A 27,296-nucleotide genomic window follows, 5' to 3' on the forward strand; every position below is an offset into this window, starting at 1 on the left:
GCACACAAATAGTGCATTTTTTAGTTTGATTTTAATTCAGGATGTTATTCCTTCATCGTGGAAGTCTTTTGTGATCATGAGTTAGTACGTACGTATTTTGTTAGATAAATTGGTGCCCGTCCGCGGGACTTGAACCATGTAGAAAATGGGACAACTTTCCTTTTAGACCACGGCCATTTCAAGCTCCCTCACATCTCACTGCCGGGCCAAGGCCTTCCACCACGTGATATAAGCCCACGAGTCTACGCAGCGCAGCCGTCTGCGGAAAGCTACTAGATTCGGATTCCATCCCAAGCCGAGCCCCTGGTCGTCTCCGACAAACAAAAATAAAACGCAACGTTTCGACAATTATTTTATTTAATTTAAAATTTCAAAAAGCAAATACAATAATCTCCGCATGACTCTCATAAAGCTTTACACGTAAAGTAGTAATGTAGTTAATAAATAACAGCGCGGAGCGGCGTCTACTTGTCCTTGTCGCCCTCCGCCCTCCTGCCCAGCGGCACCGCGGCGCGCACCCTGCAACACGAGCCCTCGGTCAGCACCATGTACCAGCCCGCCGCGGAGCACGGACGGTCGGCGGAAATAGGCGGAGCGGTGGTACCTACCCGCGCGGACTCACAAGAGGTCCTACCGCCAGTAATTACGCAAATTATATTTTTGCGGGTTTGATTTTTATTACACGATGTTATTCCTTCACCGTGGAAGTCAATCGTGAACATTTGTTGAGTACGTATTTCATTAGAAAAATTGGTACTCGTCTGCGGGATTCGAACACCGGTGCATCGCTACATACGAATGCACCGGACGTCTTATCTTTTAGGCCACGACGACTTAAAAACTTAGATCAACAAGTATGGTACGTCGCGCGGAGGGGGGGAGGGGGGGTACTCACTTGGCGGTGATCTCGTTGATCTTGGCGCGCGCCAGCTCGAGGTTGGCGTCCACCTGCGCCTTGTTCATCTCGTAGGCCTTCGGCAGCGTGAACAGCGCTATCCAACCTGCAACAGTACGCGCGCGTTCTCAGGTATATGACGAAGACTAGTTCCATTGTGTTTTATAAATGATGACGTCAAGTCGCTGACACCATTCTTTTCATCATTATCATTACCTTCCTTCGTGACGGTAATTAAGACTCACTTTTCCAATGAATTCTATTTATTACCTATCAAGTGTACAACGATAACAGCAGCGAGCTCCATTCCGTTCGGCTGCTCGGGCTGGAATGCTTTGTGCGTTTTTTTCCCTACCCATGCTGATAGCCTTGAGAGACTATTTCACTTGGCGTGTAGGTAAGCTCACGGGGCTCAAACCGGAGAGTTGCTAACACTGACCCTAGCAAGAGCAGTGCTTCGCAGAATCTACCACCGGATCGGAAACGCGACCCACTGAGAAGATCCGGCGAGAAAGTCAGTGGCCTGTGTCTATAGATTAATTTACTCGTCTAGCCCTTCATCGCAAACGACGGGTTCGACGAGGACGGTGACCGACAATAGTCACTCGTATTTATAGTAGAAAGTAGAGGTAGCTTAGTCATGAATTGTTATGAACACCGTCTTAAATAATTGTATACACGCGTTAGACTTACAATAGTCCACAAACTATGTCAATATCAAGGAGACAGATGATCATTAAAACCACTGTAGATTTATATATTAGTATAGATATAGATTATGTGCTTTAGTTGAGTTGTGGGCAGGGAGTGCGTCAGAGGTCCCTTGTGATGCTGGCGGGCAGCGGCACGTACCGAGGATGATGAGCGTGATCCCGTTGAAGCACGCCCCCACGTACGTGAGGCACCACAGCAGCACGCCGAACTTCAGCGAGTCCACCAGGTCCTCCACCAGGAACAGTCTGCGGACACGCGGGGCGCAACCGCGCTGTACAAACTACTCTCATCTTCGGAGCCATTACAAGTGCCGGGTTAAACAACAACAAATACTCAAGGGACGCAGGCGGGTTAAAATATTCTGTGCCCAGTGTAGACAAACTACGGCAGATTGACAGTCGAAATAACGGCAACCGCTTTTTTTATTGCCCTTGTAGGCAGACGAGCGCACGGCCCTCCTGATGGTGAGTGGATACCGTCACCCGTGGACTTCAGCAATGCCAGAGGCAGAACCAAGCCGCTGTCTACGGCTTGATACTCTCCACAAGCCTCGTTTGAAGAAGGACATGTCATAGCGCTCGAGAAACACCGTGGAGGGGAGCTCATTCCACAGCCGGATGGTACGTGGCAAAAAATATATCTGTAAACGCACTGTGGATGACCGCAGTGGCTCCAGGTAGTATGGATGAACTCTACTCCGGTGGCGGGCGGTGCGATGGTAAAAACGAGATGACAGTATCATCTCGAACAATTCCTCAGACGTGACGGATAGTATGTCGACTACTAACTACAATAAAATGAAAGAGTGAGGGATGCTGTGGTAGGATCTTCCTGAGAGTTGATCCCCACGTGGCGTGGGTGTGTACCTGCGCAGCTCATACAGGGCGGCGTTGAGGTGCGCGGTGGCGGCGGCGGCCAGCGCCTGCGCGCGCTCCGCCGACACGCTCACCTCCGCCTCCAGCAGCCATCTGGAAGCCACACCACCGACACCGTTAGTGCCTAATCAGTTCCCGCGGGACGCGACATGCGCCGCGGTGTGTGTGAGGCGAATTAGGAGCTCGCGCCACTAATATACTCAACAAGTCAGCACACAGGCCAATTAACCGGAAGTCGTCGTGGCCTAAAGGATAAGACGTCCGGTGCATTCGTGTTGAGCGATGCTCCGGTGTTCGAATTCCGCAGGAGGTTACATACAGTTTTTTCTAATGAAATACGTACTTAAAAAATATTCACGATTGACTTCCACGGTGAAAAAATAACATCGTGTAATAAAACTCAAGACCTCAAAATTATAATTTGTGTAATTGCTAGTGGTAGGACGTCTTGTGAGTCCACACAGGTAGGTACCACCATCTCGTCTATTTCTACCGTGAAGCAGTAATACGTTTCGGTTTGAAAAGTGGGGCAACCATTTTACTGTAAAAACTGAGACCTTAGAACTCATATTTCAAGATGGGTGGTGGCGTTTACCCTGTAGATGTCTATGGGATTCGGTAACCACTTAACATTGGGTGAGCCGTGAGCTCGTCTGCCCACCTAAACAATCTATATATATATATAAATGAATTGTTGTTCGTTAGTCTCGCTAAAACTCGAGAAGGGCTGGACCGATTTGGTTAATTTTGGTCTTGAATTATTTGTGGCAGTCCAGAGAAGGTTTAAAAGGTAAACATGAAAATGCTCGAAATTAAATAAAAATAACAATTTTGTTTTTCCTTTGATGGTTCCCCCCGTTGGACGGATGCCTTTTGTTTGGTTTAAATTTATTTTATACAAAAGTTTAGGTCTTTTATTTATCGATTGAGGCACAACAAAGTCTTCCGGGTCAGCAAAAAAATAAAAACATAAAGCTGCCACTGACATTCGGCGGGCAGGGAGTTTGGTTCCGTTCGAGTGGTGCGTGCGTCATCGTTAGTATTCCTGGAGTCGGAACTGACCGATACACACAGTTATTTAATCGTCTGACGTTCTCGCAACTATTTATGATACCATGTAGGTATTATTAATGTGTATTATTTTCTATTTCATTAGTCCCAAGTCATATTTCATTTTGTTTTCGTTTCTCCAGTTCATACCTTCATATTCCTCAATCATGGCTCAACAAATGCCTGAATTCAGAAATATATGCGAAAAAAAACGCGAATTTGTTTTAATTTTGTATCTGCTCAACAACTGCCCGAATTCAGAAATATATGCGGAAAAAAAAAACGAGAGTTTGTCGAGTTTGTTTTAATTTTGTACATCATAATTAAGGGACTGTTTTCAAATAAATAACCCGACCTGATACCCTGTATTCAGGTATACCTACATATTATTATGTTCTATACAGTTATAAATATGGGACACACGGAGCAGACGGCCCGGCCGCCGCGTTGCTATCGATCGGATATGTAATTGAGAAGTACCGAGCCGTGAGCCGAGGCAGGTAGTTGTGAAGCATCACGTTACGTTATATATCTATAATCATCGACTCGCTACTCCATTCGTTAACGGCCACACAAACATAATAATATGAACAATCTCAAGATTATATAACTTCATTATATATTTGCAAGTTTGAGAAGTATGTTTATCCCGCTCACGGTGAGAAAGTCAGCGTAAGCAGGGACTCGGCAGCACCGCGAGCCTGTCCATAGTACATACACTCTTTAAATGTATTTTTAATTCGAATACTTGAATATAGTTTTCCCGCACACATTACTCCTATCGAGGTACTGAGAGAGCACCACAAGAAACGTTCCCAACACAATAATTTACATAAATCTGTATGGAATTGTGCTAGCAACAGCGTCGCGGCGCTCCGAGTTACTTCCATAAGGATCCATAGAGGCAATAATAACACACGATAATATCGTTAGTTCCTGGTGGTGGGGACAGAGTGAAGTCGTTACACTCACTTGAAGGGATGTCCATCGTTGGTCTTCTGAACGGCCTGCAGCACGTTCTTGTAGAGGCGGAAGGCGACGGCCGCGCTGAGCGCCAGCAGCGACACGTAGGCGAGCACCGACACCACCGAGCAGCACGCCAGCGCCACCAGCAGCGCCAGCCCCGCGCCCAGGGCCGCGCCAGAGCGTGCCGCGTTCCGCCAGTAGATCAACGACTCCACTGAGGAAAACAAACCGTCACACTCCTGCAATGTCTCACTACTCACTCTCAGTACTCAGTACACCTCTCCTCACATTGCAACAATAGTTTATTAATACCCTTAATATGTCGCTTCTGTCGCTAAACAGCAACAGAAAAATATGCTGTGTTTATGGGACACCGGCGAGCTCTTAGCATTAATCACCATCACACAGGCAGCAATAGAGGACCTTTTGCGCCAAATCCCATATGAATTCAATGGACACACTACACTACCGATATAATGAGTCACGACAATCTATGTAGTAAAGACCGACGCACGGTGCGTCAACCAGCCCCCTCCACGCCCCCGGCCTGATCATCATGTCATACCGGAGCACAGGAGCAGAGCGAGCAGAGCGAGCACCTATCGAACTGGATACATACCGCTGTCAATGTTTTCACTAGCTCAAAAATAAGAGTACCTCAAATAGAAACAATGTACTCGGTTATAGTGTGTTTAGTGCAATTTTTTTTAACTTCTCAATTGGAGTTGGAACAGCGCCACTAGCGGCAAACGAAGGGCCTCCCTGTTCCAAATCCAAGTTAAAAAAACTCGCACTAAGCACACAGGTATGTATAAAATTATAAATTTATAAATTATCTGTAGGATGCTGCAGAACAAACACCATAATATTATGAGATAAGCAATATGCACCGATGGGTTGCAGATGTGCAACCAGCTAAATTAAATTATTTTACATACGGCAACAAGGTTGATGACGAAATACTAGATTAGCATAACTAATAAACGATATAATAGTATTCATCTTTAAATAAGTTCTACTTTAATAAGCGTAAGTCGCAAAAATTCAAATTCTAATTGACATTTAGACGAATTAATATTTTAAGTTCAAGATGCGTTAAGGAAGGATGTCCTTGGATGTTGGATGTACTTTGGAATTTATTTATTCACTGTTTTGTTATAATCGCAACGAGCAACGCAAACATGGTCACACTCCGTACCGTGTGAGAGCAACTAGCACTTGGTTTGCGACAGTCGCGACACGCCCCGTGCTCGACGACGTCCAGCGAGGCAGACTCCCACCACCCCGACCTCAGTATCGATATTGATGTCAGTATGGTCATAGCAGTCCGGGGCAGGAAGACTAACTGAACGAGTTTTGAACATGAAACGTGGAGAAGGCCAGCATCCTCTTGCACAACTAACTCACAAATACTAATTATGCTCTGCTCAATATTATGATTAAACGCAGAGCGTTTGTATTTTTGACCGCGTTCTCAGGAGTAGCCTGTTGTGTTCGGATGCATTCCAGTACAGCAGTCTACGTACAGACTATACAGTGACGTCATCGATGCTTTAATACGGGTTGCTGGTAGCGGATGACGGCGGGTGTCACTGGCCGCGTGTTCGGACGTAAAGCTCTTGTGTGTTTCAACTACTGAGACAAAGTCGATTAATAACGAACACAAGCCGATCGGCAGCAGGTGAGTGGTACTATTTGACACAAACATTTAATTTTGTTCGTTTCATATAAACGAAGTCACGACCGCTTAGTTCCGCAACACCGTTATATTATATCAACGCTTTCATTTTATCTCTTACATATTCTACCGCGACTGTCATTAAGCTAGTAATATAATATTAAATATTAAGATAAATAAATAAATAAAACTAAGATAAGATAGTTATTTGAAGACAGACACCTTCTGTCTCTGCAAGCAACTGCGTTTTCGTGATTTTTAATTGTATAGGCACTGAATTGTAACAAAATAATTAAGTAGCAATCGAGTTTTCATTTCAAATTATTTATACGCAAACTTCACTCTTACCATTAGTTTGAACAAAGAGTCTACCGGCTACTAGCACTCGCGAACGGCAAACATTCAAGTTACGTCCAAATGACTTAATAAGACCGAAAGTGTACGTGCACAGTTTGAAGCTGCGACTTGATCGATCCGACTGCACTGACTGCCGCTGACTGCACTGCACTGGGCCATTGACACACCTCGTTTTATAACATAGGTACTCACGCTTACATTTCAACTTGAGCAGACTTTAGGAAGGACGCTAGGCTCGGGAAGCACACACTTTTTAAGGAACATCAGAAAAAATACTGGAAGTACATTTAATTTTGTTAATTAGATTTATACCTAAACATTACTTTAGGCAGTAGTTTGTTGCGATAAACTGGTACACTACGAGGAACAAGACACATCTGTTACATTACGATAGTTTTACGGAAACGACTAATTTTTTCACGTATTTTGGATCCACGGATATATTTGAATATGTCCACTGTGATGTTTAGGTTGTTAGAGGTACGGTTTGTGTGAATACCTGGTCCACGGGGCGGCAGGTCTGCTTGGGAAGTGAATCGCGGCGTCTGCCTCGAGCGTGCCATGGCGACTGAGTGAGCGCGGGTGTCGGCGTGGCGCTCCACGCGGCCGGGCCTTTCTACACACGTCACCCGCTACCGCCACGCAACCCACGACTCCACTCTTACACTACGCGACAATCATTTATCGCAAACTATCGATAACATATTATCTGTCTCTGCCTGCATTCATTTTCAATAATTATGATTCACGATGACTGGCTATCCGCAATATAGACGATCACATTGGTATCGTTTTACTAATTTATTCATAACAAAACTATATAAAAAAGAAATCAAAAAAACTACCTTACATAGAACTGAATACACGACACTTAAAAATCGTATCGTAATATATAAAATAATCACCTATCGACATTTCAATGAATGCAACGATGCCAATGCTGTGAGGTTATCACCAGGTCGCGAAGAAAGTCAAAAAATCTATCTCTTTCTGTTTTAATAAGTGAGAGACGTACAGGATTACGAGCATAGGACATTGAACTTGAAGCGTGATAAATTACAAAGTCAATAATTTGATACAGAACTTAAAGAAAAAAATTCAAATTAAATTGTTGTGTCAATGTTAAAATAATTTTAATCGGATTTCACTGTAACCTAAGTAACATCTAACAAAAATGCTGTTATCATGTGATCTCAATGGCATGTAACGCATCTTCTATACTTCTATACTAATATTATAAAGAGGAAAGATAGATTTGTTTGTTTGTATTGAATAGGCTCCGATACTGAACCGATTTGAAAAATTATATCACTGCTTGGAAGCTACACTATTCCCGAGTGACATAGGATATAATCTTTTTTGAAAAAAATTAGGGATCCTTACTAAAACTCCAATAATGTAGCCCAAGGTGTAAAAATATTACCTAAAATATTCTTTACATCGCGTGCCCTGCGAAAACTATTGATGATAGAATAAAATAATGTACTACGACTTTGTAAAACACATCACTATTTACAAAAAGTGTCGCGACAGCATACGTCTAACTATTATAGTTGTGCCGCAATAAGTGTACTTTTATTTAAAAAAATAAAACAACGTCAAATATCGTTGAAATTTTTGTTAAGACCCGAGCGGAGCCGCAGCCGGAGCGTGCCGCTAGTTTTATATAAATTAAAATTACTGTTTAGTCTTAATAGTCTTGCATTTGCTATTTACATTTCAATGTCTCCGAAGTTTTGAATACTTCATAATCTTTGTGTAATTGTAATTTGTTCAGTTGTCGACTCTGAAAACTAATATAATCCAAACGTCGGAAATAATAAAATGACCATAGCGCTCAGTAACACTGCGGAGAGGGGTTTATTCTAAAGCCGAATGGTATGTGATAAAAAGTATGATCTTTGTAAGTGCACATTAGACTACATAACAGCCAAGTCAGACTCCAGTTCGTCCACGTGATAGCTTTCAGAAATGAATGTTGTGAACGTGCTGTAGCGCAATCAACGCCGGAACTATCTGGTTTCCTATTAGTCCACTTTCAGTTTCCACGCATCTGAGCCGATCACTTTCACTATAACGTACGTATGTAACTATGACTCTGTATAGTTTTGCATTATGTAAATAGATTCGCTTCGGTAACACGCACATCATTGTGTTAACAGAACCTCGCAAAGTATCAACCTTCCCAAGGGATGGTTTCCCTAAATAACAATAGCGTCACCTAGGTCTTTGATAACGTCGGTACATTTCTAGCAGCGGCTGCGTTACCTATGTTCTGTGGTGTTCGAAAAAACTGAAATTATATTAAAATACGTAGTACGTATCCTATGTCTTGAACCCGGAACATTATTTTTTACTGCATAAACGTACCTACACGGCCACTTGCTGTTACGTACATAGTATTCCGAGCTCAGATACACGACCGCCACCCACCTTGAGATATGAGGTTGAAGTCCCAATCGTGTTATTGTGACTTCTTAATTCTGTTATATACTTTTGTCTGCTGTAAAGTTTAGCCGGTGACAATGTTAATAGTCAATGACAATAGGCACAAGCCCACTGAGTTTCCTGCTGCATCTTCTCAGTGGATAACGATCTCGATACGGTGAGATTCTGCAAAGCATTGCTAGTACTAGGGCTATTACTACTGCTACTGATACATACCCAATCCTCTGGACCGAAGGGTAAGCAGTCGACGTCGCCCTAAACACGTCATTACGGATCCTCCCGTTTTTTCCTACCTAAGCTGATAGTCTAGAGAGACCATATCAGCGTAACCTTAACTAGTAGGTGAGCACACGGTGCTGAAACCTGACGACGTTGCTAACACGAACCCTAGCAAGAGCCATGCTTCGCAGAATCTATTAACGGATTGGAAACGCGACCCACTGGAGAAGATCCGGCGAGAAACTCAGTGAGCTGTGTCTGTGGGTTAATTTACTCGTCGAACCCTTCGTCGCAAGGGACGTGTTCGACTACGACAGGAACTTATAATGTATTATAAAAACTGATTCAGAACGTTGCTTAGTTAAATCCCATCAACCTAGTGCTGTGAAGATATCATAAGATACTTAAATTTATATTATGAAAGAAACAAACGTAGCAAGCGTACGAGTACACCATCATCCATACTACCTGGAGCCACTGCGGTCATCGACAGTGCGTTTCCAGAGGTCTTTTCTGCCACGTACCATCCGGCTATGGAATGAGCTCCCCTCCACGGTGTTTCCCGAGCGCTATGACATGTCCTTCTTCAAACGAGGCTTGTGGAGAGTATTAAGCGGTAGGCAGCGGCTTGGCTCTGCCCCTGGCATTGCTGAAGTCCATGGGCGACGGTGACCACTTACCATCGGGTGGGCCGTATGCTCGTCTGCCTACAAGGGCAATAGAAAAAAAAAAAAAAAAAAAAAAAAAACACCGGCGGGCCTTGATAAGTCTCGGCACACGATCGAACGTGGGCGGAATAAATAACGTTTTGTCGATCGCTAATTAAGAGCGATGAGTAAACTAGGGGCTGTCCGTGCCAGCGACCACACAGCTCAAACACAATCCGTCCGTCGACACCTATGTAGTCTAAGTGCAGAGAACCACAACATGGCGATTAGTATTACAGACAAGGTGTCCAGTCAGCAGAGGTGTGCCACTGTTCGATAAAGTGTCGATCCCTGGGCATTGTTTTTGATATTATATATATGTATTTCTTCGCGGCATATAGTACACGTAATAAAATGAGAGCCGCACATAATTCAACGTAGTCGTGGCCTAAAGGATAAGACGTCCGGTGCATTCGTATCTAGCGATGCAACGATGTTCGAATCCCGCAGGCGGGTATAAATTTTTCTAATGAAATACGAACTTAACAAATATTCACAATTGACTTCCACGATGAAGGAATAACATCATGTAATAAAAAGCAAACCCGCAAAATTATAGTTTGCGCTCTAAAGGGTGGAGCAGCCTGTACTGTAAAAACTGAGACCTTAGAACTCATCTCTCAAGGTAGGTGGCGGCATTTACGTTGTAGATGTCTATGGGCTCTGGTAACCACTTAACATCAGGTGGGCCGTGAGCTCGTCCCCTCAATTAAGCAATAAAAAAAACGATCAACAACGTACGCCTTGTTATAATTAGCGTGTTATATATAACACAACGACTTGAAATTCGTATACTTCAAGTCGACAATCAAGAGTAATACCGGTATGTAATGTTATATTACTAGATGGACAAGTCGCGGTTTAGACGTACGCACGCACTTCGCTAGTAGCCATTGTTGCCAATATAAATACGCAGGTAATGCCGTGTCTTGGCATCGCAGTAGCGAGTGCAGCGGTCAATGCCACTCGACAACAGCCCCGAACAGATGACGTATGTTTATCTGCTGATCTTTTAAATGGTCGCAGACGTGAAAGCGATGTTTCGGATCGGTCCATCCTCTCAGTGATTACTGTGGCCTCAAGACACCATAATGCTAATGCTGCCGTCCAATAGGACTCTCAAAATTAAATTTTTTGTAACAAAGCCTGTCCTACCCTTCAATATGACTCAAAGATTTTTGTACAACTGACTATTAACTTGACTGTAATTTGACATTAAAATATTGGTCTACTTACTGTGCGCCTTGTTGTGGAGACATGAGAACGTTGCTATTTTAAGCATCCTTACAAACAATGATTAAAAATAAAACTTGCAGGAGTATTAATTGCTTTGTGGGTTTGTTTCGAACAAAAAACTGAATATTATGTCCGTCTGAGTCATTACACAATTAGTTTCGTAGACACGTGGGATCAATGCTCATGTGAAATATTAAAGTATTATGGTAAGGTTCAAGGTTGAGTTTGGGCGCCGCAAGTGATTGACCTCGAACTCGGGTGTGATTACGTAATGGTATAGTTTTTGTGTCCAATCACTTGTGACGAAAACAAACGAACACATAGTCTTTAACGCAACTACCTACTTCCCCATTAGACGAACTGATAGTGAACAGGTCGATTGCTTCGCTGATTCATTGTTTCCAAACAGTGCTATTAATTTTGTAATTGCATAAAATTTGGTAATATGTTTTAATTGTAATAGAAAGGTGTTCGATATTTAGAAAACCACAACACCATCACGAAATTTGAGGGGGGGGAGTCGCCGTCCAAACTATCACAATTAACAATAACTCTTCAGGACCCGACTGAATACCGTCCAATTTGAGGTACGAGATCGAAGTCTCAAGTAGCTAGCTAGAAATAGGATTAATTATTCTCTGGTAACAAAGACTAGTCCAGCCTTCAAACCAGAAAATCTAGGAAAAAAGACAAGACAATGATACCCACCCGTGCGGGCTCACAAAACGCCCATGACGTTGCTGACGTACTTGAAAGACAGTGACCACTCTCCATCAGGTGGGACGTGTGCTGGTCTGCCTACAAAATCAATAAAAACAGAGGAACGATATTCGGATTTCCATGTCTAGTTAACGTATCGCGTCAGAAAGCAGCGACTGATTGAAAGTGGCAAGTGTCGCGTTATGTCGTCACGGAGCGGCATCATGACGACGGTAACTAACGAGCCAAACTACGGAATGTAAACCGGGAATACACGCTACATAATTTGAGGCAGATTTATTGAACTAACAAACTTTTACACAAACATTTCGAGGACGGAGCTCAATGTCAAGAGTCGATGCCCAGATATTTCACTACACACTTAATACAGTGAGCATTTTGAAGAATTATATTATATAGACTTGCACTTGTACAGAACGGACGACGAGCTCACGGTCCGCGTAGTCCTCGGTTGGCGACACAAACTACATATCAGAAAGCGTGAGGAAAAGATTTTTCTAGTCTTTTGTAGGAACTGACCGTGAAGGTGCTCCTCAGAGGTGTTCCTCGACATTTGAATATTGCACTAACGACTGTATTCTGTCCTACGTACCAACGTTTATAAGTTTAAATTATATTAATCTGACCTTTCTTTGCACACAGCAACAGGACTAACTAGAGTCTTGAGGTCTGGCAATATTAAACTTTAAAAAGTAGTTTTAATAATGTTAGCGACTCACGAAAAATAATGAAACCACTACATTGACTACTACACAGACGAAGTTACTGCTAGCGGATCTGCCAGTTAGGATCTTTCTTGCCACGTACCATCCGGCTTTGGAATGAACTCCCCTCCACGGTGTTTTCCGAGCGCTATGACATGTCCTTCTTCAAACGAGGCTTGCGGAGAGTTCTTTATGGTAGGCAGCGGCTTGGCTCTGCCTCTGGCATTGCTGACGTCCATGAGCGACGGTGACCACTTACCATCAGGTGGGCCGTATGCTCGTCTGCCTACAAAGGCAATAAAAAAAAAAAAAAAAAAAAAAAGGATCACTACATAGTGGGACATTGTTGTTGTCGCCTTGTGGCGAGAGTAGACAGGAAAGTACTCACGTTATCAGCTCATATCAATGACATTATCAGTGCGGGGCAATAGTGTTGAGTAAAGAGTTCGGTCGATAAACACGCTCATTATTTTCATGCTATTACTTGTCTCGGTAATTTACACATCTACGAGTATAATCACAAGTAAACTGATTTGTTAAGGCGACGTTAAACAGATCGGAGCTAGAATTTACAGTATTATTGCATTCCCGGATAATTTGATAAAGTATTATTGTAACTGAGCACAGGGAAAAGTGTCCGTTCAGAGAAACAAATTAACCTTAAACCTACATGCGTTCGATGATCGAAGAGGGTCATTCTACTACCGGCTGCTTTTAAGGCGACAACAATACCTCAAGTTTTTTAAACATTACAGATCATATTACTAGACACTAGACACCGATACAGACAAATTCAAAGCTGTTGTTCTCGGAACAACCTTGAATACAATATGAAAGCAAAGGTTGCGAGATTGACAAACAACGCAAGAAAAGACAATTCTTAAAAAATGGTGTTGGGTATGTTTTTGTTATGATTAATATTTGAATGTAGTTTTTCAACTTATTATTGGGACAAGCATCTATCTGCATGAAGGATGCCAGAACACAACGGTCAGATCACAAGATTTGAACGGACACTCGGCAGCCGAGAAGTATCTGAAGGGGCATGTAATGACCACCACCACCACCACCATGAATTTTGGAACAAAGTGCGCAGAAAAGTTTATTTTTTTCATTCTATCAGCACACAGTCGTCGATTACTGGACATTGGCCTCCCACAAGCGTCGTCACGACGATCGGTCCTGCACTGCCTGCATCCAGCGGGGACCCGCGAACCTTTATACCTTGAATAGGTTATGGTAACCTTATCATAAGGGTCTTCAAATCGATTTACTGATTTTTTTTATATTGTGCCTGTGGCTTCTCTCCGGGCCCTTCTTCTCTCTTCGCATATTTTAGATTTTTTAAGTACTGGATTTTTTACTTTTGCGGCCTTCCGAAAATACATAATATGTAATGGAGGCATTACAATGAAAAATAAACTTATGTATTTCTTTAAAATTTAAACGACAACATGGTAAGTTATCTTTCTGATCATCAACACTCTCCACTTTGTGATTCAAAAACTCTGAGATTCGATGCACAAAGAGCGGCGACATCACATTAGTCAGATGCATAAATCTTCCATACTACATCATGAGGTGACGTAAGCGACTGATGATTGGTTACAAATGGGCATCAAGGCAACCGCTAATGAGAATGTTAATAATGCATGATGCCATTACATTCAGGTGTATCAAGAAGAGCTTAAATATTCATTTTATCCTGTTTATGTCAACTCCAGAGTAGTTTTTTTATTTAACTGTTCAGTGTGGGTCCCGATTTTATTGAAGTACATTTTCTAAGTATGTACGTGTCGAGTCGGCGACGTGATCGATACTACTATAACAAACACAGGGTTTCAAACAGTCTATCTATTTAGACTAAAAAAAACAACTCAAAACTATTCTTTTAGAAAAAAAACAAAGTCATAAGTAACCCTAGTGTGTTTACGACTTCAATCAATGTTTACGATACATAAGACTGAGCTTTGTCGGACTCAGCTTCCGACCCGCGCTCCGGTCACCGAGCAGCGACGGGGAAACTGTCCCATTGTCATCTCTTTAAGAATCATCTGCAAACCCAACGAATTACTATGTACGTGCGCCACTAATTCAATTAGCGTGTTACGTCTTAGGGATCGAATCTAGGTCATTCCGACAATCTAGCTCGGGATTCAATAGTAAAATCAGAGAAGTTCTTTTGACAAAATTTACATCGGTAAAGTCATGTTATATTTAAAATGATAATTATCACAACTGGTGTTTATGAGTGTAACCTTGTGTGTCGAATAACGCTCGTATCATAGGATTAATTAGTTTTCACCCAGTGTCGCACGTCTTGTTACATCCACATTATTTATTGATCTAACCAATTTACCAACGTTATAAATGTAAGAACATACCTACATAATACAATGACAGTTGCTACTCGGATCATTACAACAGGTAATTTAGAGCGGGTTGCTTAGACTAGGTAATAATAGCGGGTTGCTTTTCTTTAAATAAAAATAAGAATTAAGTAAGATTAATTTTGACAGTTGATCTGCTGGCTTTTAAATTGCTTACCTACCTACTGGTAAAGAGTTATTCATTGAAGTACTCTTTGTTTAGCGCATCACAACCACACGAATTTGCTTTGAAAAAAATATTGACATGAAGATGTTCCTTGTGTGTGGGGATTAATTAAACTATAAGTCAATAGTTTTTAACTGTTTACAAAGATCATTGAATACTTCAAATCATGCCTGACCTATTTCTAGTTTGGTGACGGTCAAATCGCATTAATCAGGTGCGCAGTCATCAATGTCAGCCGAACTAGTCCAATCTGATCTTGGCACGGTCGTCGACGGCACGGTGTCCGGCGAGGGGCGACCGGCACGAACACGCATGCGCGAATCGGACGACTTTTACGACAAGGTGCATTCCAGACGACATAACTAAGTCGGGTGACAAAATTAAACTTTGAGAAACAATAAAGCGGATACGCATCAAATGGACGGTTGCACCTTCTCGTCTCTATCGGCGAGATATAAATACACAAGACTGTAGCCGCGTTCCTGATCTACACAGACTGGTGGTCGATGACATTTGGACGTAAGCCTTCTCGGCGCGATACCTACGACATTCCACGTGTCGTGTCGCGCGGCCGATCCAGGTGCTTCAGTGTAATGAGAGCGAACCTTGACGCGACCTGGCAACTTAATATTGTTATGTGGACGCTAACTGATCGCAAACTGTTCTCTCTCACGAGTTCGGACATCCTTCCGGCTTCTTGACAGCGAGTAGCGACTAGTGTTAGTGCTACGCCAACACAAGCAGCGAGTTAAATGCGGCGACGGCCGCGGCGCCCGGGCGGGAGCTGGCGCCTCGCCCGCCCCCACCCTCACACTCACCTTCGGGGTGCAGTCGCTGTGGGTCGAACCAGGCATCTGGAAGAGAAGGCGGCGCGTTAGCGGGTTAGTTGCGACAGAAAGAAGAAGCGAGAGAAGCGTATTCGGCGCGGCTACTCACGGGGGTCGAGGATGGTGCATAGCGAGGGTGCTGACTCGGGCATGCTGACACTTTACGTAACGCGTGAGAATGAGAAACGAGCGGCGTTTGTTACGGGCGCCGCGCCCGACTCTCGCGTCGATACTGGCGAGGAGGAGCCCCGCGCCGCTCATCCCCTCCCTCCCTCGCCCCGCGCCACCACACAACCCGCACGCATGCGCGGCCCAGCTCACCCCCGCACTGCATCACCCTGCGACCCTCGACCATACCCTCGACCGCAAGCATGCTTTTACATTTCGCACTTAAACTTTAAAAATCAAAATCCTACGAAAACAGGCAAACTAAGGCATAATATTAAAAAGCAAATGATAAAATACTTACCTACTTCACGAACATCACAAGCGAGTCACTTGATTAAAAGCAAAACAGATAAAAGCAAATCAAAATCTAGTTTACCTACTTGCTTCATGGAAGAAACAACATTAATGTCATTCAAAACAAAACAAAATCCAATCGTGAAGAAGCGAACGATTGTGCTATAAGGTACAATATGTGCCGGTCGATCATAGCCTGGTGACCCTTATCAGCTACAGACGTTATAGTTGATAGTGCCGACAGTGAGTCAGCTCGTACGTCATCACACTTAGCACATTAAATCACGTTCCTACATACTGACGATACTACTCTAATTGCACTAGTTCAAATTGCATCCTCTAGTACATAATGTAGATACTTAGTAAAAGTTATACAATTAGTTACGCAATGAGTGTGAACCACTTCTATTGGATTTATTATATTCTTTACCTACATGTTATTGTGAGTTTTTTAAGTAATCTGAAACAGCGAGTCATGTCTTAAGGGGAGCAGCATAAATTATAGGTTAATGCAGAACATCTAGGAATATCCAGGAAACACAAAATCTCAATAAAAGGATTAGTTACATTGACAGTACAGCTTAAAAAGTACTCAACATTATGAACAATAGAATTTAAAGAACAAAATAGGTCAGCAGAATCAAATGTATAAGCTCCTGCAGTTGAGATTGCTGACAAATTGCAAAAATATGAGTGTAATGTTCATAGGCACCGGCATCACTCAACACCAGTCGGATTGTCACATCGTCTGTCTAACCTGTCTTCCGGCTTACTTGTCCCAAACGCTGCGCTTTGGTAGTTTTGGTGTGAACACTAAGATAGCCGCTATCTAATGCCATTGGGAATAAAGGTAACAGACAATCGTAAAGCATAAATTACCAAAATAGGAACCGATAATCAACTACTAATGACCCGATGACTCTTTAGTGCAAATCACACATATCTAGTGCCTATCCTACTTAGGTCACATCAGCAGCGATGCGGCTACAGAGTTCAATAGGCCATAGGACTAAATTAGAAAGCATGCGAGGAACGGATAGCTTTGCTATTGGAGACGCTATGAGAGTAAGACGATAGTGTAGTCTAATAAGGTCTACTATAAATAAAATCCATCCTTATTTAAACGATAAGGCACATGAAAAAAGTTTTGGACTTATTTAACTACTTCTTCAAAGAAATATTCTAAAGTTGAGGTTGACTGCTTCATTCTGCCGTGAAGCAGTAATGCGTTTCGGTTTGAAGGGTGGGGCAGCCGTTGTAACTATACTTGAGACCTTAGAACTTTATATCTCAAGGTGGGTGGCGCATTTACGCTGTAGATGTCTATGGGCTCCAGTAATCACTTAACACCGCCCACCTGGTGTTAAATGGTTACTGGAGCCCATAGACGCATTACTGCTTCACGGCAGAAATAGGCAGGGCGGTGGTACCTACCCGTGCGGACTCACAAGAGGTCCTACCACCAGTATAATTCTTGGGTCTTCGACGGATAGAAAACTACTCAAATTGTTTTCCTATGCGTTTTTTCATGCTCTGAGCAAGTTAGATAGTGTGGCAACTTAATACAGTACCTATTCATGAACATTTTCTAGTGAAACACGGACGACATTGACCGATTACCTTCATGCACCGTCAGACATCACACAAAAAGTTCAACCGACTCCAACCAAACTATTCATCGTTGAAAATCGGCAATTTAAGATACCAGTTAACGATTTATGGCGATTCTATTATATTGTGAAAACACTGCAGAAAGCCAAAAGAGAATTATAACTGTAGCAATGTGGATAAATTTATATGTTCATCCATTGCTCCAAGTATTGTGTCCACGAATGCGATTAGTTACTATCGTTGTTTACGCGACTCACGTTTTGTCCCGATTATTCTATTAGGTAATATAATTTTTTATTTTAAATTTATGATTTTTAAGTTTTTATTAAGTACTCTGACTAAAAATCGTAAAATTATTCTTAAATGAAACCGAAAAGCCATTGTAAACATTTTCCACTTACTTTAAATACCTTTTTATCCGACCATAGGCAAACGAATTTAAGGCCCATGTAATTTTATATGGGTAATTACGAGGATAACGGACAATGTGCAATGAGCATGCTATCGAACTCCAGAATCTACGACTTCATCTTCGACATTTAATTTACAATCAATTACTAACAATTTAATTTGTTTAAATATCCAGTCTTTGCAACGAGTAAATTATTTCTAGTTTCATTAAGCGAATGTTTTAAACATTTTGTGGTCACGTACTCCTCGCTTCGAAGTTGCAGATTTGGTACAATTAATTCCATCAACGCCATAATAATATTAAACTGTCATAATTCTTCGTTACGAGTTTTTATCTACCTATTCGCTGGTAGCCTAAGGGGCTATTGCAGCTACGCGCGGACGTGTAGGTCAGCTTTCGGGCTCAACCTAGGACAATTTGCTAATTGTAACCCTAGCAAGGGCAGTGCTTCGCGAAATCTACCACCGGATCGGAATCGCGATCCACTGAGAAGATTTGCCGAGAAAGTCAGTGGGCTGTTTACGAGTATCCACCAAGCCTCTTTCGTACAGACTCACATTACAATGCGTGGGTACGTAACTTGAACCTACAATATATTCTCTAAATTAGCGATTAGCTGGTACTATGCTTATGGTGCAAATGTCTTATGGTGCAATTTTTAATAACCAAAACATACAATAAAAATGATATAATTTGAAGTATTGCATTAAATTATTTGGGGCCAATAGATCTTACCCGATACGATATTAATAATCTAGATATGCGGATGAGAATGGACGCCACCGCGGGGTGAAGACCCAACGGAGCAGAGCGTACATTTGGCGCCACGGTCCCGCCTATTTCATTCGCGAATGCTTTCGTTGCGAACAACGATAGGTATTTACGTTCTCGCATCGAAATACCGCTAACTAAGAGATAGCTGAGCTGAGATGAGCTTAATAAAAAATTAACAATCTGAAAGCAAGCTTACTATGTATTTATGATAAGCCATTTTAGGAGACGCTTAAATAACGCCATTTCGGAATAAGTGTACACAACATCATATTTTGTTATACCAAGCCACGCGACTAGGCCAGCGTCAGGTACTTGTTCAAAGTTGTTAAAATTCAAAATTTCTTAAAATGATCACGATTCCGACGTGGCAGATGGACAGCACGTCGTACTTTGAAGTATTGTATTGTTATTGAGTTCAGCCTCGTTTATTGTGGTATGTACGAATATATTGAAATCACGAGAAGCCTTGCATGAGTCACCCGGTCCCGCCGGTACTGATTGCTCGGGCCACACGAGTCTACACGATCATAACTCGAAACTGTTCAATAGCACGCAATTCAACTTTCAAACAACGACCATAATTGAAAATGTTGGCGGACTTGTTCCACGGCCAGACGCACGAACACTCATTGACTTGGGTCCACGCAGCCGCACGGGCTCCGGGCGCTCCTGTCTCGGAAGCTACGGGGATGTTCTCTGTACATATCTTCGTAATGACGTCTCTAATGACGAACAGATAACTACAAACATATTCAGAAAAATCTCAATTAACAAGCTCAGAATAAAATTAGTCGTATGCGTGGGCACAGAAACATTTGACACTCTTAATTTCAAAATTTTAATTAAAATAGATAAATGTAGAACTGAAGTACTTGTTCTTTGTGACGTCTACCTTGGAATATGAGGTCGAAATCTCAATTGTATTATTTGTATCTCAGCTATTCCATCCTTTAAATCAAAAGGTAGGTATGACTTCTTGGCAGAAGTAGGTAGTTTTTTTTTTTTTTTTTTTAGGTAGTAATGGAAAGTAGGTAGCATGTGGGCTCAGAACTAACAATACCTATCTTCATTCATACCGAAATTCAGTTTTTGGCGGCTTCATGTTAAAACAAAAAAAAACATTCAGAAAAGTATTCAAATACTGTTAATAATTGACGTGGTAACAACGCACGCGAAATACCTAGTGATTCATTTGACGAGCCGGCACCCCCTTAGCACTTTAATCGATATCATAGTACACAGCTCACCAAGCTCACAATAGCTGAAACAAGTGAACGCGGTGCGTTGATGGCGAGTAAAACTTCCTGTGAGGAGCTTTAATCACAGTTAGCTATCACTGAGATTATGTTCGCACAACTAACTGCATGCAGACTAACTGTAACCAACCGGCTCAATTTGAGCTCAAAGTTAGGTTAGAAAGCCTACATCTAAAAGAGAGTAGCCGAAAGTAATCGAGCGACCAGACCACGAAAGGAATGTTTCATATCGATTCTGGTTCCTGAAATCAATGCGTTTCAACAATCAAACTCTCCAGCTTCACGTGGTGCGGATATATGCACAACTCGTGCCGCTAGTGCCGCTACTCTACCAGCGACATGTGAGTCACGCTGCGTATAACGTTCGATATTTTAGTAACAATTTACAAATCACCTGATTTTCACCTGTGATTTCAAATCGAAGTCGAATCGAAGCTTTCAAATTATTCAGGTAATCTTCGAACTCATTCTGAGTCAAGATATACAATTTAAAAAGTTCGCTGATAGGTTTTGCACACCTACGTCATATTCTGTTATATATTGGATAGAAATCTCAATGAAACTATAATAAAAATGCTAAGAAAAAGAAACTTTAATTTGATTAAATGTGAGCTCTGTCAAAGTTGTTGTAGTAATACATAATATACATTATGGTAAACTATATTTATGACCTTGTGACAGACAGGCACACGCTCGCGGTCTGATAGTCAGCCAGGGCAGTCAGGTGGTCGTGGACGGAATCCTCTTTTATAGAACATACACTGTTGTCCTCAAGCTAGCCACTAATATTAGCCTATCAACAACGCAGCGAACGAACAGGTCTCGCTTTAAGGACAAGAGGGCAAACGTTATCTGTGTTATTATTGCGATGCGGTGTCAGTGCACTCGCGACAATACTCGTCGAGTATATGCACTCACTTGGAAATGTATATTACTTATGTTACAATCTAATACTCAAATATAAAAACACTGTTGTAAGAATGGCCAACCCGAACCTTGTAGCAAACTTAAAGGCGTCATAAAATATGAAAATATGTAACCAAATTTTCATCATACGTGCCAGCTTAATAAATTTCTGGCTGAAACATACCGAGCAGTCGTCCTAGCTATGACCGATGTCAGATAAAGCGGTCACCATCGTTCTTCGATATCAGCAGAACTATTGAAGTTACAAAAATTATAGCTGATAGTTCTAACTAAGTGTCAACACTGGCACCTCTGTCTTCTCTTCGCAAATACTATTCGAATGAATCGCCAGTATGGCCCGAATCAAAGCTTGCAAAAAAGCACGATATTTATTTGGCAGTTTTGTTTATAAATCTACCTAGTTAATTATTGGCATGTCTTCGTAGCCTTAGAAATGAAGGAGGAGGTGTAAAATTGTTCAATAGATTAGCATAGAGTCGTGTATCCAAGGGAACAGACGGTGTGTCTGCACGGAGGGCGGTATCGATTGGAGCCGAGCGCCGCCGCCGCGCCGCCCGCCCCTTACTGCACGAATGTCTGGCCCCGACGTACATCACCAAATATATACTAACCTATCTCTAAAACTAGACATTTACTTTTATCAACATTTTCGATGGTTGGACGTGCCGCAGGACATGATTGCCTCTTGAATTCACTGTCTATTTATTACAAATGTCTTTACATACGTAACGGAGTAATGATGCGTTAGCTTAGTGCCACTGAGGCACAAAGTGGCCTGGTGTTCACAATGTTATCAACCTCTCGGTTCAAAACGGATACGTCTTATATCAGGACATATTGTTCGTCAAAAACGTCAATTCGATTAAGATGGGAGTGGCTAAGCCAAGGGTGACATTTGGTAACGTCATCGTTTTCAAACAAAGAAAACAGCGCACCGAGTGAAGAGGGTGACAACTAGGACAACGCCGAACCGAAACACTACCCTATTCCAGATTACAACGGCATAGGAATTACTTTAGGAGTCTTACGAGAATCTAATATCTACGCAGTGATATTTTAAAGCTAATATAATATTATCATTAGTTGTATTATTGAACGTATTGAAATCCAAATTGAATCATGTTATCAGAGTCCTCTGGGTACTAGAGTATCAAGTTCACAACAGGAAGCTATTACTGATAATTATAAAACTGTAACAGAAAACCAAATGCATATTTAAATTAAATTATTACGTGTTTACAAATGAAAAGGTGTACAGGAGGTACCTACGTGCCCAAGTCCAAAAGACATTATTTTGTTTCTTGGTTAGTTTGTAACCCTGTATGTTAGTTCGGTAAAAAATATCTTCTCGGCAGGCTTGTTTGGAAAACAGGCGGCTAGCATTGTTATCATGATTGGTTTTAAAGCTAATACGTGACTTCAATATAGCAAATAGCAGTGAATTTAACTAATGGTGTCTGAAGCTATGACACTGATTTTAATATATAGTAAAAATAGGTTATTAAAGCCAAAATTCAACAAACGTACTCAGTTGTTGGTAGACGTGTCGGGAATGGACATAATCACAGAAAGAAAATTAACGAACTATTTCTAAAACTAAACTGCTCTAGTTCTGTCCCTAGCTGCGTAGCTACGATCGACAATATTTAGTTTCATGTCTTTAGGTACTGATTTTTGTGTATTTTTTATTTATTTCTTACTTGGGGCTCCCACCTGATGTTAAGTGGTTACTGGAGCCCATAGACATCTACGATGTAAATGCCACCCACCTTGAGATAAATATAAGTTTTAAGGTCTCAATATAGTTACAACAGCTGCCCCACCCTTCAAACCGAAACGCATTACTGCTTCACGACAGAAATAGGTGGGGTGGTGGTACCTACCCGCGCGGACTCACAAGAGGTCCTACCACTAGTAATAATAATATTCAAATAAAAATGCCGCAAATAAAAATTCGCGGGTTTGATTTTTATTATACAATGTTATTCCTTCACCGTGGAAGTCAATCGAGAACATTTGTTGAGTACGTATTTGATTAGAAAAATTGGTACCCGCCTGGGATTCGAACACCGGTGCATCGCTCAACACGAATGCACCGGACGTCTTCTCCTTTAGGCCACGACGACTTAAAATCTGAAGTCCGCAAACAGTTACGAAATAGCAATGTGTCGGAGCAACCGACGCAACCGTGTCACTATGCGCCATGCGGGATGGCAGTGGACAGATATAATTTATGCCGGCAGATACTGAATAACCGTTCTCTATTCAACTAAATACACATACGTTTTGCGAATATTACAAACTATACCTAAACATTGCTAACTACGAGCAGACGAGAGACAGCCTAGTTTTGAAAATCAATAAAATAACGCTAGAGATAATAGGTATTGGTTTGTTTGCGACGGAGCTCTGAGGACGTTTCGGTCACATGAAACGTCTCGAAACAAAAAAAATCGATGTCACGCATAATTAAACGGAGAACAGACACAATATGTCCGTATCGAACGCCTTCACTGACTACATAATCATATGTGTAAATATATGTAGCGCAGCTCTAATAGCTTAACGTTCATATCCTTCCAGTACAAGCGCCAAAAAAGGCCACGGGACACAACGAATGATTCCGGTTGACGTAATTGTTTACTGATATCAGTGCGATTGGATTATATTTATACTTGTATGAAAGGGAGGAAAGCACACCGTGCAGCAGGAGAGCACTCGCTCGGGTAACACACACAGCCGACCTCGGTAATGAAGCGCCAACCCAAGGTTTTATAGTTTTTTCCACATACTCACATGTGACATCGGCGCTATCGGATCCCATGTTTGTTTTCAAATAGGTACACAATTAAATTACAATTTAGCGAAGAGTTATGAGTCTCGATCACTGTTAGAACACAATGCTACATGACAGAGTGCCGGCGATGTGGACAGCGAGAGCGCGGAAGACGTGAGCCGGCCTCCGACAGATCCTCGGTTGTGTTCGTGCCGCTTCCGAACTGCTGCTATAATTAGCATCGGCGGTCTGCACAGAACGCTTACAGCGCGCCCCAATCTTACGTCGAGTGCCATTTTTTCATGACATTATCTATGAATCTACCGCATCTGAGCCCGCGATTAGATACAGTCTGCGTAACTTTGTCGCTCTGAGTCCGCTGCGATAAGGCAAACCTACTATCTCTAGTGAAGTACGGCCTTCAAGCATTATTTGCACTAACTCGATTTTATGATAAAGGAACGTGACACAACGTAAAGTCACAACAAATGAAATGCAATCATTAGCTACAATAAGTTCTCGATTGATCTGCATTCTTCACTAGTTGTGCACCTGATGCATCAACATGGTTATTGCGATATCAAAGATGTATGAAATGTAATAATTAGATGAGTCTGTATTGTACGTGCATTGTGTTGATCTCAATTGGCAATGGAACGGAGGGTGAAAGGCGAAGTGAGCGGACATGGTTTTGCTGGAGGTGCAACCGTGCAGCGACAGACAGCCGGCTCCGTTAGCCGACACTGCAGCGCGGTCATCGCTCTTGCCGCTCCGCCACCTCGCCCACCTCTGCGGACCACCCCTCCCTCGCCGCCCACACACTTGCGAATCATACCTAATCATATTGCGTCTTCTATCCTGAGCGACTCTGAATCATACATTTGTATTGCGTCATCTCAGGTGTTCTAAATGTCGCTATGTCCTTGCTGACACACGGTGTGTAATGAAATATAAGGGAGAATAGTATGTTTTGTGAGCTAGCCGTCGCCGCCATTGTTCACCTGCAGACGAGATTCTTCACGCTCCGTGGCACATAGAACTAGACTATAAACTACATCATTGTACGTTCTAGCTACTGTGCGACAACATTTTGGACTAAAACGATAAAACTATACTGTTGGAAATTTGTAGGTGTGGCGATAATAAACACAAAATTAAAAGTTTGCATGCTCGGTCAACTATCGATTTGTACGTTGCGTGTCTGAAGCTAAACTGATGCTACATACGGATGCTTATTATATAAATAGAAAAACTGTAACTCACCAAGTCCCATTTGACAGAAGATTACTTCTGCTTCGATGACATGCGCCGTAGGTCCGCGAGTCGGCTCCGGCTTCTCCTCTACGGGGACCGGCTTTGGTTGCGAGGCTGGCTCAGGCTTGGGCGGAGCCACCTCTTCTCGCTTGACGGGTTCCGCTTTCGGCACCGGCTTAGGCTCAGGGACGACGGCCGGCTCCACTTTGGGCTCCACAGGTTTCTCGGGGACAGGCGGAGCGGGCGCGGGGGCCAGCACCGGTGTCGGGTCGTGAGCTTCAGGCATCGGTGGTTCCGGTGTCGGAGCGCTAGGCTTCGGGAGTTCGACCCTCGGCTCGGGCCGATGGAGGGGCGACTCTCCTGCAGTATCGGCGTCTGACTCACTGTCGGTAAATTTGTCGGCCATGTGGTCCATAAGCTTTTCGGCGACGGAAGGCGGCCGATGTTCCGCTGCGGGCCCACGTTCCATCTCCAAGAAACTCTGAGTGGCCACGCGATGATGGTGTACCGGTGAATCCGCCGGGTCTTGTTTAGTTTCACGATCGAGATGCTCGAAATCATCCGTCGAGTCCTGGTCGCGCTTCATGGTCTGATCCGCACCGGGCGCCGCATCACCGGCGGCGGCGAAGCCTCCCAGGAGGGCGCCTGTGCTCTCCATGATACTTTACAGAAAAGTAAAATAAGTGATCGATAGGGTGCGGTGCAGACGCGAGTGCGAGGGTGCGACGAGCGGGTGAGTCCTGCCGAGTCTCGGCGCGGTGTAGTACTGCGGCGGGCGGCGTGCGGGGGCAGCGCGCCGGTCGCGGGTCGGCACTGCACGACGTCACTCACCACGAGAAACGGTACCTATTACTCACGGACCGGCCGCTGCACAGAGCGCCTCGATCGAACGTTGCACTGTTTCATGAAAATACATAAACTTCTTATGTTCTTAATGATTGGTCTAAATAACGTGAATGCGTCTTAACTGATCAACTTGTAGAAAACATAAAATCTATTGAAATTTCTTGCATACCTTTTTGTTAACGGCGCGGCGTGCTGCTTATGATGTTTTGACAACAGTGCCTGACAAGTTAGAATAGCAGTAATTTCACATAAAAAACAAAAACTTCGTAGAGATGCAAAACTATGTACATTCATGCTATCTAATGTTTCAATAAGGATACATACCTAAATAATTAAGTAAATTACTAGAAAATAAAATCCAATAGATAATAAAATTATTACATATATGTTTCAATATTTCTTTAACTTTAACACATTTATTATTTCATCTCCATGGAAAATAATGTTATTGTGTTCCCGTGACTTTTTGGCGGGAATGCAAGAAGTGATGCTGTATGGAGTTATTTAATTATTTTGAAGGTTAACAAATCTGAGAAACTGAAACAAAAATACCATTGAACTTTTAATGAATTTTAATTAACATTAAATGGATGGTTCCAAATTAAATGGAGCTAAATATATTAAATTGACTAAATTTAATATATTTAGCTCCATTTAACTTTTTATAAATCAGATACGGTTCTATCGCTGTTTTTTTTTTTCCTTCTTTTTGGCTTTTACATAAATCGCTGTGTTCCTTTGCTGATACAATAATTATATTTTTTTTCGGAAGACTACGTATCTAATACACATCGACTTTTTAGCGGAAAAGCACGGCGTTAGTTGAATTGTTTTATTTTGTTAACTTAATGTTTCCCGGTGTGGCGTTTAAGAACGCACCTTTTTATGATGCGTAGGTCGGAACGCATCAGAGGTGAGAAAAAGAATATAGTCTGTGACACGAGATCTTTTTACCGCCGAAAATTTAAAACGTAAAAATTAAATTATAATGTGTTTAATAACTAATATAATATAATATCTTAGAAT

General features: G+C 42.4%; 1 protein-coding gene across 9 annotated transcripts; it reads right to left on the reverse strand.

The window, feature by feature from the left end:
- Positions 1-339: 339 nt before the first annotated feature.
- LOC101739453 (reticulon-1-A) lies at positions 340-26,754 on the reverse strand. 9 transcript variants are annotated; one of them, XM_038014379.2, is made up of 9 exons: positions 26,595-26,754; positions 26,440-26,489; positions 25,434-26,086; positions 15,944-15,979; positions 4,507-4,714; positions 2,476-2,577; positions 1,748-1,854; positions 896-1,001; positions 340-519 (listed from the first exon to the last, which is right to left on the reverse strand). In XM_038014379.2, the coding sequence occupies exons 3-9, from the start codon at positions 26,080-26,082 to the stop codon at positions 465-467; spliced, it is 1,263 nt and encodes a 420-aa protein (XP_037870307.1). In that variant the 5' UTR covers positions 26,083-26,086; positions 26,440-26,489; positions 26,595-26,754; the 3' UTR covers positions 340-464. The 9 variants fall into 9 exon arrangements, with proteins under 9 accessions (XP_037870307.1, XP_037870306.1, XP_037870308.1 ...); XM_038014378.1 differs by lacking the exon at positions 26,595-26,754 and having other exon boundaries at positions 25,434-26,321; XM_038014380.1 differs by lacking the exons at positions 15,944-15,979; positions 26,595-26,754 and having other exon boundaries at positions 25,434-26,321.
- Between the last annotated feature and the right edge of the window lie 542 nt (positions 26,755-27,296).

Source organism: Bombyx mori, chromosome 12 (assembly GCF_030269925.1).
Source record: "Bombyx mori chromosome 12, ASM3026992v2".
NCBI lineage: Eukaryota > Metazoa > Arthropoda > Insecta > Lepidoptera > Bombycidae > Bombyx > Bombyx mori.

Excerpts from the sequence above, each read along its gene's own strand:
- LOC101739453 (XM_038014379.2), bottom strand. The coding sequence starts at position 26,082 with ATGGAGAGCACAGGCGCCCTCCTGGGAGGCTTCGCCGCCGCCGGTGAT. Across the intron at positions 2,578-4,506 it reads AACGATGGACATCCCTTCAA|ATGGCTGCTGGAGGCGGAGG; the intron begins GTGAGTGTAACG and ends TGTGGCTTCCAG. Across the intron at positions 520-895 it reads ATCAACGAGATCACCGCCAA|GGTGCGCGCCGCGGTGCCGC; the intron begins GTGAGTACCCCC and ends CTCGTGTTGCAG.